Source organism: Empidonax traillii, unplaced genomic scaffold (genome assembly GCF_003031625.1).
Source record: "Empidonax traillii isolate 1590-97213 ecotype Southwest subspecies unplaced genomic scaffold, ASM303162v1 scaffold97:size1219025, whole genome shotgun sequence".
NCBI classification, from domain to species: Eukaryota; Metazoa; Chordata; class Aves; order Passeriformes; family Tyrannidae; genus Empidonax; species Empidonax traillii.
In genome coordinates this window covers 706,488-724,102 of record NW_020955290.1, presented here as the reverse complement: position 1 = coordinate 724,102, position 17,615 = coordinate 706,488, and the positions used below count along the sequence as shown (strand labels likewise).

General features: G+C 37.6%; 1 protein-coding gene across 1 annotated transcript in view; it reads right to left on the bottom strand.

The window, feature by feature from the left end:
• The window catches only part of FOCAD (focadhesin), an 89,638-nt gene continuing 72,023 nt past the window's right edge, over nt 1-17,615 (bottom strand). Inside the window, exons 30-44 of the mRNA XM_027881850.1 lie at nt 16,128-16,247; nt 15,110-15,232; nt 14,227-14,304; nt 13,777-13,848; nt 13,508-13,610; nt 12,326-12,406; nt 11,128-11,256; nt 9,057-9,172; nt 7,522-7,782; nt 6,856-6,945; nt 5,460-5,637; nt 4,044-4,141; nt 3,063-3,314; nt 1,849-1,924; nt 1-427 (exon numbers count right to left, since the gene is read on the bottom strand). Coding sequence (XP_027737651.1) covers nt 354-427; nt 1,849-1,924; nt 3,063-3,314; nt 4,044-4,141; nt 5,460-5,637; nt 6,856-6,945; nt 7,522-7,782; nt 9,057-9,172; nt 11,128-11,256; nt 12,326-12,406; nt 13,508-13,610; nt 13,777-13,848; nt 14,227-14,304; nt 15,110-15,232; nt 16,128-16,247 — 1,851 coding nt within the window. The 3' untranslated portion in view covers nt 1-353. The remainder of the gene's footprint in view (nt 428-1,848; nt 1,925-3,062; nt 3,315-4,043; nt 4,142-5,459; nt 5,638-6,855; nt 6,946-7,521; nt 7,783-9,056; nt 9,173-11,127; nt 11,257-12,325; nt 12,407-13,507; nt 13,611-13,776; nt 13,849-14,226; nt 14,305-15,109; nt 15,233-16,127; nt 16,248-17,615) is intronic.

Sequence of the window (17,615 nt, the reverse complement as noted above, 5' to 3'; positions counted from 1 at the left end):
CAAATGTGTTTTATTTCTATCCATTCTACAAAGCTTCCATGAATTAAAGGAATATTCCACTCCAGCTTTCAGGGTTCCCAGATGTCACTGAAGCAACTCAATTGAAACTCAACTGAACATGTCTTTCTCATTTAGATTCAGCATGGTTGAAGAAGAAAACCAACCCATCAATTAAAAACAAAATATTGTTTTTCATCTAAGAGTCTTCATAAGGAGGCAAAAGGGTAAAATAAAACAATTCAAAATCCTCTGATAAGAAATGTCTTTGGAATTTGGCTTATTGATGCCTGAGTCATAATATTATGTTTTCAAGTATGAACAGTTTTCTTCATTGGGTAAGATATGGTGTGCAGCTACCACCCATAAGCTTTAGTCCATACTGCTTTCTTCTTGAACTCTGCAAGAGATCTCAAGGCCAGAAGCGTAACTGTGAAGACAGGAAAAAATTAAATTAATTTTTGCAGTCCAGACTGGAAGGGATGTGAGTGTATTCTCCCCAGTAATTTTACTAACACAGGTATAAGTTCAGCTCTCCTTTAATGACTCTTCTCATGACTCTTTCACTTTTTAGTATGACCTTTTGGTATTATTGCCACTGTTTGCAAGGTACACTAGTCTCTACACCCCTCTGAAATGTGGTGATGTACTACGCTTTTCGTATGCCATAAATGGCATGTCTCCTACTGAAATCACATCACCTAATAATTAGTCTATCACTTAGGCACATAGATCAATCACACTGCAGAAAGTTTGAATTCAATGAGCAATTATGCAAGAAGGGAGATAGGAGGCACTGGGAACAATAGAAGCACAAAGTCAAAAGTCTCTGTGCAACTCACTGATTCCTTAATTCAATCTGAAAAGATGTATGTTTAGACAAAATCCAGTAGCCAAATTACAGTCTAGTTATTCAGAAGGGAGTTTCATGTTCTAGCACGTAAAAGCAAAAAACCCATGCAAAGCTCAAGGGGAACAATGACTTATCTCAATCGGGGCACACTGGGAATATCCTGTTTATCAGAATCCTCTGATATACAGAGGAGATTCTCCAACAGCTCTAGGTATTGCTTCTGGTGGAGATCAGCAGACACAACAGGGGAACTTATCGGAGTGACTAAAGACTGCAGACCCTCAAAACAAGACTAACTGTCCTAGTAATGAAAGAACTTATATCTGGATTTCAAGAAGCCTTGTTTAGGTCCAAAAAACCAGGTGATCCAAAGGAGGTGGCTTGTGTTAATGGACGGAAGCACAAGTGCACTTACTTCACTTAGAAGTATTTATGGTGTCCTCTTAAAATTACTTGCACTGATTGTTGTCACAATCCTGCACATGTAGGTGAGCAATGGGACGCATGCTAGGGCCACAAGCTCCTACTGTAATTCAAAATATCATTTACTTCCCATCTTTATTTTCAGATATATTTTCAGCAACCCTCACTCCTCTTTCCTTTTTTTTCAGACTGCTTCACCAGGCTGTTGTTGTCCATCTCCTATCCCTTTCCCAAAGTGCAGTCTTCAGTTGCAACCTAAGTTATGTGATTTCTCTTCTAGTACTGGAGAGTTTCCAAACAGTATGTTGCATTTTATTTTTAAGGGTAACCTCAAAAACAACGGACAGATCTAGCCTGTAGGACTAGATGTACCTTTAGGTTCTTTGGACCCTCAGTGCTACATAGTAAGCAGATGAGACAGCAAATATAAGAAGGTGCTACAGACAAGAATATTAACTTACCTGTGAAAAGTTTCTTAAAGACAAAATACGGCTCATCTCATTCCTTGTAACAACTGCACTTTGATCTGTCCTGATAGTTACAGAAAAATAAGGACTCAGTTAAAAGTATCTTACCTTTCAGCAGTTCCATGGAAGACTTTGATAATGCTTCCTTAGGACTTTCCATCATATTGATCAGCCAGTCAATAAACTAAAGATTGAAATATGAAGAAAAGTCTGAATTAAAAGAGCCTCTCTATCAAAACATGACAAATTCTTTTCAATTTGACAAGTAACATTTGATTGCTGCTAAATTCAATTATCTAGTCAGAGGCAGTGGCCAATGAAGCTTCTGCCCAGAGTATCCAAAGTATATGTACTCCAAGCTCTGGAGTACATCTCACTGTCAGGACAACTTTTCCCACAGCTGGATCTGAAACTCCCTTTGTTCCTTCTCATTATCTCAGCAATAATTCTTTGCAACAAAGAAGGCAAAGTAAATAATTTGCCACCATCTTGCCTGTTCATGCCTTTAACCTAATGATTCTTTGTTATCAGTCTCTTGTCCAAATGTTGTACTGCAAATCCCTCAGAACTCTTATTGCCTTTGTTCCTCTTTTGACCTCTCTCATTTTTCACTACTTTTCTCTGGCAGTGTGGGGTGTCTGGAGGATAGTATGGTATTTCAAACTTGTAAGGATGATTTTCAGGGCAAGACCTCAAATTCTTCCTTAAAGCCTAACTGGACACTTGCATATTAACAGCTCACCCCTGCATTTCTCCCAGATTCTGAATTCTGACTTCAGTGGTAGCTCTGAGCACAGGAATCTGCTCAGAGGAATGAGTTCTTAACAGATTCTGGTTTGTACAAAACAGCTAACTATTAATCTACATGTTTACAACAGTATTTCCCCATTTATCAACTAGAGGCAATCTACAGTAGGTCTGCCACATTAGGCACAATTGTCCACATTTATTTTCAACTCATACTTGAAAACAAATGATATAAACTACGAAGAAAACCACTGATTGCCCTAAATTGATACTGTTGTGTGTCCAACTGCAGAGGATCTGTTTTTCAGTGTTTATAAGACTAACTTGCGACCAGCAGCTCCCAACTCTCCTATCACGAGTGTATCTTCTAGAGAGTTTGATTCCCATCTTTGGAATTTATTTTTTCTTTGCAATCCTCCCATTTTATTTCAGCAGTTACATTTGTATCTGATTAAAAATAAAGAAAAGTGATATAACAATTCATATGCAATAAATGTAGAGGAAATAACTGCTAAGACCCAAGCTGATTACTAAAATGACTCTTGTAAAATGCTTACTATTACACAAAATTTTACCTTCTGTGTTTGTTCTTTCCAAGGCTCTTTAGCCAGCAAAAGGGAAATGCTGCTTGGAAAGAGAGTGAGAGTCTCTTGTACAGCAAACTTTTCAGTAGGGTGCTTGCCAATGTGATCCTCAGATAAGTCCGGCAATATCGTGTGGTGCTTCCATGGTGACCAGTCAGCACTGAGGCCGAGCAATAATGGTGCACCATGGTCAGCCCAGGCCACCACTGAAGCTGCAAACAGCCACAGGAGAAGATCTATGCACTAAACAGGAAAAAGGCAAAATGTACTTCTATTAAATGAATAATACAGAAAGGGGGGGAAATACCAATTAAAAGAAAATCCATAAAAACAACAACAAAAAAATCCATCCAAGAAAGAAACCAACCCCAAATCCAAGACCAAAATCCAGATGGTGACTTGCTCTTCCAAACAATCATCTGAAAATTCAGTTAAAACTCAAAATGCAAAAACTAATATTCTTCCATGCTTGGAAACAGCTTATGCCTCTTTCTAAATTAAAACTAAAATGTCTACAACGGAAAGAAAAGAAGCACACTCTTCTAAAATCATCCTTTAGATTAAAGCTGATAAACATTTCATTAAAAATAGGGAAGCCCTCTCAGAAACTACACAGTTCTGGCCTGCTTAGACCATTGTAGTAGAAAACTGAAAATTTTCCTTCAATTGTTCTAAATACAGTAAATGTGAAGTAATTATTTCCTTTAGTTGCCTTTAGCTTCTATAATAATTTAAACGTCAAGGTTATTTTAAAGTAAGAGTTTTAAATAAATATTCATTTAACACACAATCATTCACAATCATTCAATTAACCCACAATCATTCACAAAAATAGAGATTTTTCTCTGGGGAGGAAAGTAACAATCTTCTAAAATATAAAAGCATGGGGAACAACACTTATTACCAAGGAAGAATGTGAAATATATCAGAACCTCCTTTTTTCCTCCTGCAAATTATTTTCACAGCATGTACCTCTTTAAGATTGATATTTTGTAAGGGTATTGACTTGTATGCTACATTGCTGATGTAGCCCATCAGGTCTAGCAGCCAGTCCACTCTTTTCATAACTCCTAGAAAAAGAATAGGAACATTGACTCATGCAAAACACTAGAATGCACTGTTTTTCATTAAAAAGCAAGCACAGAAAATCACTAAAGAAAGAAAGCACTAACTGTAGAAGAACAATGACCACCAACACCGCTATCACATTTGATTCACGGGTGCCACTGACAGAGCCTTTAAAAGTACAGAAACTTTTATTACAATGCAGGGAACACTCTGAACACACAGAAAAAAGAATGCTGACCGAAAATTGTTTCACATAATGGCAGTCTGCCGACCTTACTAACCAAGTCTACATATATGACCACAGAATCATAAAGCTCCTACGGTGTTGAGAGGATCAGCAAGATATGGTCAAGGCACAAATATAAAATCAGCCTTCAACTGAACCCAAGGATGGAACACATTTCACTGATCCAGATCCTGCAGTCCATAGTCTGTTATATCTCTACAAACTGATTCACCCTAGAGACCATGTCACAGCATATACTACCATTTCCATGCAATCTTTACAAGTGCCCTCTTTCATGCTGCCTCCTCTTTTACCCAGAGAAGCTTCACTCCACTCAATTGAAACTCACTATTGTCTGAAGTTCTTCAAACACAGCTGGCAGCTAAGGCATCTGGCAATATAATGCATTCAAGTTGTTCTGTGAGCACAGGCAGACAAAGACCCTTCTGCCATGAAAATGAGACCTCATTCTTGCCTCTTTCTGTTGTGGCTTCCTCCTTTATCTTTCTGTGTGATTCTCCTACTTCTCTTGCATCAGCCCCAGTGCTCTGTCAGACTCATAGCTGAGCCACTCCAAAGCATTAACCCACCAGATTTGTTTCCTGTGTTAATTCAGAGCAGGCTTTTCAGAAAAGCAGGCTACCTCCCTGGTTCAATCAATTTCATGGGAACATCCCCCCACCTACTGTGTCACACACCGCTAAGTCAGATATTAGATCTGAACATGAGCAGAGTGGCACTAGTACATGTCTCTGATGTACTATGTACATTTATGACCTTACACTACCTTACACTGAAAGTCTGAAAAGAGTGGGAGAGATGGATCTAGTCAAAACTCTTGTCTGTAAACCATCTTGATGAGATAAATATCTTGTAGTTGAACCATGAAAAAATAAAGAACTGGAGAAAAACATAAAAATAATGTTTGATACAAGTATTTGAATAATACAAAGATTCTGAAGACAGTAGTTTCTAATATGATAAATTTGGAAACACTTGGATTAAATCATCCTAAAATTATTTTAAAAGCATCAGTGTAGATTCATCAATATCTGTTGGTTGTGTTGTTGGTTCTTATTTAAGCCTGATCTTACCTGTGTTTTCATGTCTCACAATACGAGCATGATACAAACTATACAAGAGCATCCATAAAATATTTTCTTTCTGGTGATATCCTGCCACAGTACCAATCACTGCACTCAAGTTCATCAGAGACAGTCTGCCTTGGGAAACCAAATACACTTTCGTGAATGTGGCCTTCTCTATATTGTTCTGCAAATGCAATTAAAAAACATGTTAAGTTGAAATGGATGTTTCTTGAGGGAACAGTAAATGCAACAGAAACTGAATAACTAGCAGGCTCATTTTTCCTGAAGATATATTATTAAACAGAAGACTGCACATATTATTTGAACTTGACACTGGTCCAAACAATCCAGCAAAGTGTAACTCAGTAGAGTTTGTTTTCATACTGCTTTAAATCCTACATTCCCCTTTAAATTGAAATGAGTCAGCTTGAGAGTTCTGGAGACTCAAGTCTTCTTGCAAGATAAATTCACTGCAGTGACAAAAAAGGGTTTTCTTAAATGGCATTTTCCAGTGTGAAAATAAGAATTTAAAAATATAAGGAAATGACAGTTCAGCTTCCCTCACTATTTGAATGCTTGATTCTGCAGTGAGTCTGTTGGCAAAAAGAACACCATGGCTTCAAGTCATGGATGTTTGTTTATAAAAGCCTGATCTGAAGCCATCAAGTGTTTCCACACAGGTCATTTCCATAGCATTTTAGCTGCTAAGAATTCCACTGCTAATTGATTCCATATCAGTCAGGAATCTAAGTGTGAATGCAAATACAGCAAGAGTCAAGAATCAAAGGATATTCAGTCAATTACTTCACATTTTTAACAGAGCATGGATCCACTAGTTTAAGCACAAGCTAATGATCAGGATGCAATTACACTCCTTTTCAAATAGGTGGTCATGTTAACCAAAGAGAACCATGGTTTGCTGTTTGCTTCATCAGTCTGGGATTCATAAGATCTAACACCATTCCCGTTTGGCCAACAGAAGTAACTTCACAGAATCAACTAGGTTGGAAAAGACCTCTGAGATCATTGAGTCCAACCTATGACCAAATATCGCCTTGCCAACTAGACCTTAACATTAACTGCCACCTCCAGTCTTTCCTCAAATGCCTCCATGGATGGTGACTCCATCACCTCCCTGGGCAGCCCATTCTCTCCCAAGTTCAAAGCTTCCAGGAGAAGATAGCAGTATTTCAGTTGTCTTGAGAAAGTTTTGGATATGAGTTCTTAGCACTTTTGTTTCTCTCTGCTGCCTGCACATTAGATCCATAACACTCCTACCTGCATAGCAGATAAGACAACTAATGCTGCCAATGAGCTAAAAGAGTCTGGTGACAATAAAATGATAAGGTATGCTTGTTTCATGTGACTTGGTGATAAAAGACCAGAATCAAAACATAATTACCTTCGAGATCTGGACAATGCGATCAATCTCTGAATCAGCCATTTCTGAGATACATTTTGCTACATCAATATACATCTCCAGTTCATGTCTCTGCAAACAGAAAAGTAAACGCATATTTAAATGTCCATTTCCAGCATTCTAGTCTCTAAACTCATTTTACTTAATCTGTTTTAGAAATTCTGTATTTGCTGGGGAATTCAGGGTACTTCATTATATAAGAATAATGGCAGTTGAACACTTTCAAAGAGCTTGTTTTATTTTTAATGAAAAAGTGCCCTTCCTTGGAGGTATTTTCTACATCCTGTCTACCTGTAGCTAAATAGTTTCTTTCTTCTGTGAAAAGCTGAACTCTCTGTGGGAAAAAAGAAAAAATAAGGCCTTCGATTGTCATCTGTTTCTGTTTCAATAACATCTATTTCAGCATTAATGATTTATTTTTCCATTACCAAATCACTTATGAGGGAGAAGCATACATTAAACTGGTTTCACAAAGTCATATTCAAAAGTACCTTCAGTTGAAATTATGCTACTACTTTAACTATTATCATTAAAAATTGTACAACTAATTAATTTTTCAAATCTGATGGGTCACTGCAAAAAGACGGGACTTACCATCACTAAAAATATCTAGCTACAATGTTCATATACCTCATACTTATTCCTTACCTGAACCTCATTTGGAAGAAACTCATATATTTTCTCCACAGCCTGGCACAGAAAGGTCCAGCAAAACTGGGCAGGGTTGGGAAGTTTCATTGCCTGGATAAGCCCATGTAGAATGCACTGGCAAATTTCTGGAGGTTTTGTGCGGTTCTTCACTTCAAATTGTTGTATCAGAAGCACTTCTATAAAAGACTGCAGTTTGTCTTCTGCAACATGTTGCATCCACAGGGACAGGGACTTGAAAAGGTACTTCTGAGTTTTCACCTGAAAAGGAAAAGCTTTCACTCAGTTTCAGATTCTTCCTCTTCACTGACTTTGAACTATTGCTATAAAGGATGAAATTATTTAAAAAGTGGCTCAAAAACCACTTAAAAAAGGACTCAAAATCATAATACTCTCAGTTTTTCCTCCCATTTTTTATGAATCGCTTTAATTAAAAAGAATTCAAATATGTCAATACTGTATTTTCCTTAAAAATTGAGGAACTTACTTTCAGTGAACCTTAAATACTACATCTCTGTATGGGCAGAACAATTTTACTACATGGGGCCCCCCACTACATTCCTACACAAAGCATACAGACACCCTAGACAGCCAAGGACAGAAGTATTGTAGTCATGGCACCATTAATGTTGCCAGCCAGTGAAGAAGAATTAATACCTACTGGTAAGAAATGCAGAGCTTACACACTGACTGACCTCATTTTGTGACTTCAAATTCCCACTGCAGCTGGCAAAGTGGTGCTCAGAAATAAAATCTTTTTTTTTTTTTTTGATACCTTACCAATTATATATCTTAAAATTGCCACCAAATGTTTGCACATGAATTAAAAACTAATGAACTAAAAAACACAAGACAAAAATCATCCCTTGAAGAACTGTAAAATGCCACAGAAATACACAATGAATTTTCTGAGAAGTGTCACGAACCTGCTCCTGAAATTGTATAAACTGAGAGAACTGTGCAGTCAAGCCTACTGTGGCATTAAGAGGGTTTTACATATTGTGCCATGGAGTCCACCCTATACCTTCAGAAGAACAGAACTGTAATGGAGGATACGCCCAAATTTGATCACACTGTAGGTTAGTCTCTTGGATATCTACAGAATTGAGGCAATGCTTTCAAAACATAATGTGCTTTACTAGATCAAGAGACAGTGCTAGAAGAAGCAGGTAAGCTTCTGCACAGATAAAGTTGGACCTTTTTCTAATACAATCAGCTGGTATAATAAAAGATACTTTTTCTCCCTACATGCCATCCCTTCTTACGTCTCCAGATTGTCAGAGCTACAGCACAAAAAGAGACAGAGGAAAAAGGTCTTAAGAAGTTATGTAAAACCAGTGTACCAGATCTTAAGTTTGCCTTGAATTTCAAGGTCCCAGAATATCGTTTCTCTCTCTATAAATACTTGCTAAACAGTATTATAGAAGAACTCTGCACCCAGTAATCCTCTTCTGGTGAGATATTCTTAATATCATGACTGAGGAACTACACAGGAAAGAGGTGCTGAGTTCCCTCAAGTTTTCTGACATACGTACACAGAGACTGTAGACAAGAGGAGGTGCCACCCACATGCCTAAAAGCATTGCTGCATTTTTAGATGACTGGGCCTGTGTCACAGCCAGTTGAAGGCAGAGATGTTTTACCTCATCACCTACAACAGAAGAAAATAAACATAAGTTACAAAGAAATTATTTACCCTTTAAATTTGTTCTCAAGTCATAAAATAAAGGAGGGCTATTGTTCTACTAGAGAACTACATTACAACTTATTTTTCTAGAAATGCTACTTAAGGCTTTTAACGTTAACATATATGTTCGAAGAATCCTCTTCCCATTCATGCAATTCCAGCAAGAAACCTCAGCATTTGTCCAAATTAATTTCAATTCACTCAAGAACAAAAATGTGGGAATGCTAAGAAAAGTAAAAAAAAAATCTCTTTGCCAAATAAAGATAAGATTTAATCCACAGAAGGAAGGATGAATCAATATTCCTTCCTCTTAAATGCAGGACTAACTAGCATTTGTTCACATGTTTCTACTCTTCCATGTACCCCATGTTCATATAATACGTCACAAAGAGAGGTTAGTCACCATTACTGCTGTGGGTGCTCGGTTGCAACATTTTCCAGGTTAGCACATGGGAAGACCTTACGTTGCATAGATGTTAGGATGGTTACGGAATCCTTATTTTTTTCTCTTTAAAGTCCCCTTAAGGACTGGTACAGTCTGTTTCTTAAGAGAGTAACTGGTCATAAAGATGATGAAGAGGTGAACAAAGCAAAGATTTAAGAGTGCAGTGTGAGGTTCTTCTAAATAAAATATCTTATAGAAGAAATTAAAAAACTTGCAGAGCTTGGAAAAGGTGAAATTATAACAAGACACCAACTGAATAATTCTATCTTGAACTGCTAAGACAGACTATGTCTCTTATGACACATAAGATGCATGATTTGCCTAAGACTGTTCAATTTAGAGCACTACTGAACATGAAACACATACTACTACAATCACGTGATATGGTTTCTGCTCAGCAACAGCTGGAATAAGCCCCGTAGGACGGGAAACCAATCTGTTGTCTTCTACATGTATAGATGAACAACTCTTCACAGTAGAATCTGTGAAACACTTCAGATTCACAAAATCAGTCATGAATTCTTAGACATGAGTAACAGAGTATCCGACAGAACTGAGCATGAAGTCTAATTTTCACAAACATATTCATGATATAGCTGTTGCAGAAAGAAGTGTCTAAGAGTATCACATCTCTAGGTGGACTGTCATAATACAACTGTTCTGCATTATACTTTCTAGTACAAAATGAATATGCTCATTAGCACATAGAAAGACCTATTTCTGAATTCACTTATAATCTAGAGAAGGATCTGTAACTTCCACAACCTTACAGAGGGACATTAAAGAAAACTTATGCATAGAAATGGAGACTATGATGCTGTCTGAAGTCTAAAAACAAAACAAATGTACTGTTTCCTATGGAAATTCCCTTTTTTACAAAAGTAAGATTCCTAAATGAAAAACAGGAATGATAAAGAACCCCCCATACATTTAACAAGTCTCAGCTATTCACAAGGATTGCAGAGCTCAGTATAGGAAATTCTTTCAATTATTCTTAAGGCTGTCACCCAGTGGAATTTAGTAGAGAGTGTATTTCAAACTAGTGACAGCTAGATGAACTACCAAGCAGTTCAACTATGTGAAAAAGCTGCCTGCAGCCTTTGATGTGGACACTGGACCAAGCATTTAGCAAGTACTGGAAATAGGATACAATTTCATGTTGTTTCATGATGAATTCTTCTTACTGTAAATAATTCAAATGAAGTATTCAGGCTACTTTCACCAGTGTTTTAGGGAACTTCCAACACTGCTCTAAACTTCTCACTTCTGATCTTCTTTAGTTTTTTCTTGAGTTAAAACTGTGTCCGTGTGGTGATCTCAAATACATGCTTGCAAACATTAAAAAGTTGGTCTTGAAAACATAGTAAACAATAACTGCACTAACTTCAAGTCCCTCTAAAGTTTGTGAAAGCTGCATTAGTAAAGAAGTCTTGTGACAAATACAAAAGACTTAATAGAAAACTATTAATCTTACCAAAGTTTAGCCTCATCAAAGGAGAAAGCACTGATGCCCAGTTTACAGGTGGATACTGATGGCTTTCTCCAACTAATGCAATGGGTGCCAGTGCTACTTTCACCAGCTCAGCTGGGACAGCTTCAGGACCTAGAACACAACATTCAATCAGAGCCTGAATTTTATACACAGACATTTTGCTGAACTCTTCACCAAAAAAATGTGAACACCGCACTGAAGTTCAAGCCGTGGCGAAGAACTGAAAAGCATTATAAAATCATTGTTACTTCCTTTTGCACCTGAGAATTAGCTATCTCTTGTTTATAATCAACTGTTTATAATCAATTGTATTTTTAAAATTATTCTGTCTAAAATGGCTTTTTGTTACTGGTAAACAGAAGCTTTCTGGTTACTTGTTCTTGAGTCAATTTATGATTTAATTACAGATATTCCTCATCTAGAAAGGTGGTATTTTTGCATTTGCTATTGGGAGAACAGCAAAGTTTTCTGACACTGCTCTCCTTCCTCATCTTGTTGGTGCAGGCCACAAAAACTGTCAGGTAAGTGCTAACCTTTGCTACATACTGTGTTACTTCAACACAGCAAGTCAATACAGAACTCCTGGAGGCAAAACATGGGCAATTTTTATGTCCATTTGAAGCAAAACCTGCTTCTTAGGACACCAGTGAGTTCACTTATCTCCACACAGGAGTAATCCTCCCTGCTTTATCTCCCCTAAGAATTTACTCCAAGACATCTACCTTTATCAGCCTTCCTCATATAAGACCCCACTTTCTTCAGGTTCCTTTGCATTTATCACCCATAGTAGTAATCTGTTAGAATACCATTGTTACAGAGAATTTTAACCTAGGATCACCAACGTAAGAAGCAGCATAAAGGTGGTTCTGATGACGGAATATTCCCAAGGACGCAAGCTAACGCTTAAAGTGATTTGACTTTAATTCCCACAGGAAAGATACATCATCTCACCCCCAGAAAAGAAGTCAAAAAATGAATGGAGAAAACTAAAGGCCTAGCTACACAATTCTACCTTATCTTTTCGAATGTTACTTATTTTTGTGTTAAAATATCCCACATCAGTAATGTCCAAATTAGTATTTAAAAAGTTCTCTTAGCAAATAAAAGCAGGTCATTAGGGTCACCCTTAAGAGTTGTAACAAATTTCCCAAAGGAATACTATAGTTTGATCTTTTCTTACCTTTCTTTCCACTTTCAATGGCAAAGTCAATGGCTGCCCTGATAAAGCTGTTTACAGGTAAGTAGCTAAAATCTGGAGGAACTGTGAAGACAGAGGGATTGTTTATATTCTAAAACATCATCAGCAAAAAATTACAACCTTCTGCTCCCATGTAGTTTTAAAAACCAAAATGAGCTATGTTTGAGCTTACTAATTCTGTAGGTGACTGTATATAGACCACAAGATTGATAGATGCATTGGTGTTTCCACTCTTCAGGCAAGCTAAACATTTCTGGTGGTGAGAAGTGCCAGGTCTAAAAAAGCACATTCTTTGACCAACTGAAAAGGGATAAGAACTTCCTTAAAAAAATACTGGCCACTGCAAGTTGGGCTTTGAAACAAGAGAGCTTCAAAATTTTAGTAAGTTTAATTCAACAGAGACATTCCACACCTATCTAACCTCAGGCATGCATGTCAAAATTCAGACAATCCGTTTTCCCTGCGATGAGGAAGTTTATCTACCTTTTCTGTTACTGATTCCCAACTTAGTTCACACAAAAGTGAACGGCTTCAACTTCATTAGTTTCTGTCTATAATTTCATCAATGACAATCCTGCCTTTATTTTACCTATGGATATTGAAACAATATCAGAAAGTAATGATATACTGACTACACTGAAAGGGTACAGAATGCTGGTTTGTTTCCTTCAGCTAATCAGAGAAGATATCTTCTAGAAAACACTCCTAAAGAGTCAGTTTGCTCTTGTTACAGACTAGATTGGAAGTATGGACTTTTTCATACAGTGGGAGGTGTTAAAACAAAGAATAGATTAATCAGTTTTCAAGGTACAGAGTGGATAACGTAGATGTCAAACACTTGCCATATTCAGTGTAAAACTTCTTTACAGTTTATCCTATTAAAAAAAAATAAAGAAGCAATACACAAGTTTGATGAGAACAACTTAGAATCTTACTTTCATACTGCAGGTAAAAGCAGATGTGGGGGATCCTACTGAGCACACTGATTGCTGCTTCACATTCCAACCTTTAGATCTGGTGCAAAGGACCATGAGATCTCCAGTTCAAAGACCACCATGTTATTAAATAGAGCTGCCATTCGAGCCTGTAACATGTCCCTTGATGTCTTTTTAGTGATGTGCTATTTTTACATATTCTTTAAGGATCAATAATAAAGCATCTTACCAGATGCCCTGTTCTGGGTAGAAGACAAACAGGACATGTGAAGACATCCCAAAAGTCTTGCTGCATTTGTCTGAAGGCCAACTTGTCCTGAGAAACTGATTATCTGTTGAGACAAGAAATCACTAGTTGGACAAATTTCCCTACACTGCCTCATTCAAGCTGGACACAGACATAACGTAGTTTCTTCAAACAGATTTAACTTGTTTGTTCGAGGTGTTACAGTACACTAGTGCATTATCCAAAGCAGGAAAGAGAGGCCACCTTCTTACCTGTGTAAGGGCTCTGATGACTTCATTCAGCTTACTTTGAAACTGTGAGGACTGCACGCTCTCAGATTTCAGCTGCCAAAGAAAAGACAAAGGTTTTTTATAAGAAAAAAAAAGAAGCAACAAAACAGAGAACAGGTCCTGAAAAGACAGATTACATTTGCACACATGCCTTTTTGTGGGAGACTGGAAGAGAAAAGGAGAAAGCTTACATGGTTGGAAAGTTTTCCCCAGTGGCACTGCACATGGGTCATATGATGGGAAAATGGAGCAGACCCAGTTTTACACACTGCAATTCAATATCGCTTGGTTCATACCCAACATGAATTATAGCAAAAATGTGATGCCCTGGTATATAACCACTCCTGTAAGAATGGAGAAGATGCATTCCATCTTGTCTTCAAGTGAAACTTCTGCATGAAATTGAGGTACCATTTGCTTGCATGTTCTCACCTGTATCATGCCTCCTTCAGAGCCTACCAGTGCAACCAGCCCACTGACGGCAGCCAGACGCTCCATTGTTGGAGAACCCTGGAACAATAATTCAGGACTAATGAGTCACTGAGATCACACAACACTGCTGTGGGACAAAATACTTATTTCTTCCAACTTAAAACCCACGACTATTGTAACATCTCTCATCCGAACAGCCTTTTCAGGTGACTCCAGCATGGTAGATAATATTCATCCATCTCTTGATGAATGAAGGCTTTATATGGAGCTTCCCTCTCACTCCCTCAGATCTGAAATTATCATGGATTGACAAATTACTTTTTTTCTTAGCACAGTCTGTATTCCACAAAATACATCAGTGCAATTCAACTCTAAAACAGTTTCTTTATTGATACTTACCTTCAGCTGCAATTTTTATGTGTAAGTTTGACTTTTCTAACAAGATAAATTAAAATTATTGTAACAACTAAAACATTATAATTATTATTCTTTTAATCTAATTTTGACAAATGCCACCTAATTTCACAAAAAAATTTCATTTAATAATTTAGATTTTATCCTTGGACATTGTTCCAAATTAGTAAAAACTTCCAAATAAAGATCTTACTGAGATAAGCATTTTTCATAAACCATCTGAGCATAAGAGAAACAGTTTTTTTTCCCTTCAGCAAACAGCCCAAAGATGTATTTTTGGTTCCAAATATCAATTAAACAGTATGTTTAGATAGTAATAACTTTTCATAGCATCACTCCTGTAGAAGAAAGGAAAATTATGTCCCTACTGTTGATTTTGAACGATACACTGGCCCCTCCAAACAAACAAACAAAACCCAACCTAAAGCAACAAGTACAAATCCCAGGATATTAATTCAAACTCCTTTACCTCTGCAAGCACAATTTTTATCCAGGTTGGCATTAGTCTGTTACTCAGATCTTCAGCTTTCCCATGACCACAAGATGACAATCCATGTACAATTGCACCTAAAGCTAAAGCTAAACTGTAGGTCTGTAAGATGAGAAGGACACATTAAAAACCAGATCTTCCAAAGCATTCTTTTAAACATTTATTATGGAAACATTAGTTAAATATTTATTATTTCCCAATAATTAGAAGCAATGCCATTGTACAAAATACTGAATTGCTTGCTTATTTCAAGTGTTTTCTCCTGTAAAGTGTCATGAGATTTACTGATCTATGGCATACAGAGCCTTTACTTTGGGGCAAACTTTCTGATATGGTGATAAAAAGCTGTAGCTCAGATAGCTTGCTCTGACTTCCTATTTTTCCGATAAACATCCTGAACAGCTGATTAGTGTAATACCAGGCTTTGATTCACGTTTATCTCTTCCTAGCTCCTTTTTTTTCCTGGCAAACATTTAACAGAAAAGAACCTGCGCTAAAATACGGAGATTATTTTTGGCACTTTTTGGGGGTACCCTACGATACTAGGTATGAAACATACATCTGGAGGAAGCTGTGGCTAAGGTTATGATGTATTGTCTGGAGCCTAAGGGAAAGCAAAAATTCAGAAGAGCACAGCTGATGTATTTTCCTACCAAGAAAAAGATTTTGAAGAAAAATGCCTTAAAAGAGACAAAAACTGGCAGGATGAAGGGACTAAAGACATGAAGAACTCAAAAGTACCAATTTCCCTTTTAAATGCAAATAAACACATAAAACCTGCCTTTATTTCACTATCTGGTAATTGCTATACACCTGTAGACAACACATCAGTGAATCAACTGGTAGCCTTGGTAATTGCATCATATGCACAACACACTCAACACTACTTAATGGTGAAAGTAGATCAAAATCATTTTCTTGAATTACAGTCTGGGTGAAGCAGAATCCAATATTGAATAGATAAGAGAAAAACAGAACCGAAGCAAAACCCAAGCACCTGCTGATTATTTTCTGCTAAGGTCCGTAGCTTGCTCATGACTTCCTCAGCCTCAGCTGCTTCTATGATTCCAACACTGAAGGCAGAGACACAGGAACAGGCCACTGAATAGGCAAGCACCTGAAAAAGATTTAATTCTATTAACGAGTGTCTAATCAAATTCACTGTAGCAACATTCCCAATAAATAACCTTCCAGCATGATAAGAAGACATAACTTTGTCAATTTATATTTTCAATATTTATTCCTTCTCTGAAAGATTCTTCATTAATGTTTATGTTAAACAAATACAACTAAAGCTTGGAAGTACTTCTGATTTTGCAGAGGTCCAACTTCTGACTTCCCACACAAATGTAGGTATTCTCCTCAAAACAAGTAGCTGATCATTATTTATGCAGGTATACTCAGCATGCTGTGATCCCCTAAAGGGTACAATCAGGTCCACCAGGCCAGAAAATGAGCCCATGGTAGAACTGTCTCTCACACACAGCCCACAACACTAGTCTCCTGTCTCTGCAGAAGGATGCACCAGCAACGCTGCTTTTCTCTTTTTCTGCCTTAGTTATGGAGAATAAGGAAACAAACACCGAACTCTCAACAAGGTAACAAGGCAAGTGTGCCAACTATTTAACCTCGTCTATACCAAAGTTAAGCAGCAGAAGAACACATGACTACAGGGAAAGTAGAGAGCACCTACCTACTGTGCAGGATTGACAACAATTTGACTTGGAGCAGTAATGCTTAGATTGCACCTCTTTCTACAGCAGGCCAAAATTACCTCTCAAGTACAGGATTATATCCCAGCCATTTATAGCTCTGAAAGAGCCTCTTGTGCATCTCATAATTATAATGGCATTCATCCTAGGGTGCTGGCCAAGCTTTACTCATGTAATTATCTGTACAACTCCTTACAGAGATTTTAAGTGGAAAGGGTAGGTTTTGCTTCTCATCCCAAACTATCTCATGATGTTAAACAGCTGCTACCTTTTATCTCAGAAGTTGCTGTACTGAACTCAGTTTAAGCTCAGTAATGCACTTGAAGATCTCTCGGGACAGATACATTATTTCATAGCTGTAAACCATTTTAATGCGTGAACCATAAACTGCAAATGGCTAATCCCAACACATATGTACTGCCACAAAAATAAAACTCAAACAAAGAAGACTTAATAAAGGGCTTTCAGAACAATACTAACAGCAGAGAAAGAATAATATTATCAATCTCTATTAACTCCCTTAGAAAAAACAGAGGATTATGCAACTCAGCTGTTCAGCTGCTGAGGGCTTACATACACCAGCAGTGTGCCCAGGTGGCCAAGAAGGCCAATGGCATCCTGGCCTGCATCAAGAACAGTGTGGCCAGCAGGAGCAGGGAAGTGATCCTTCCCCTGTACTCAGCGTTGGTGAGGCCACACCTTGAGTATTGTGTTCAGCTCTGGGCCCCTCAGTTCAGGAAGGATATTGAGGTGCTGGAGCAGGTCCAGAGAAG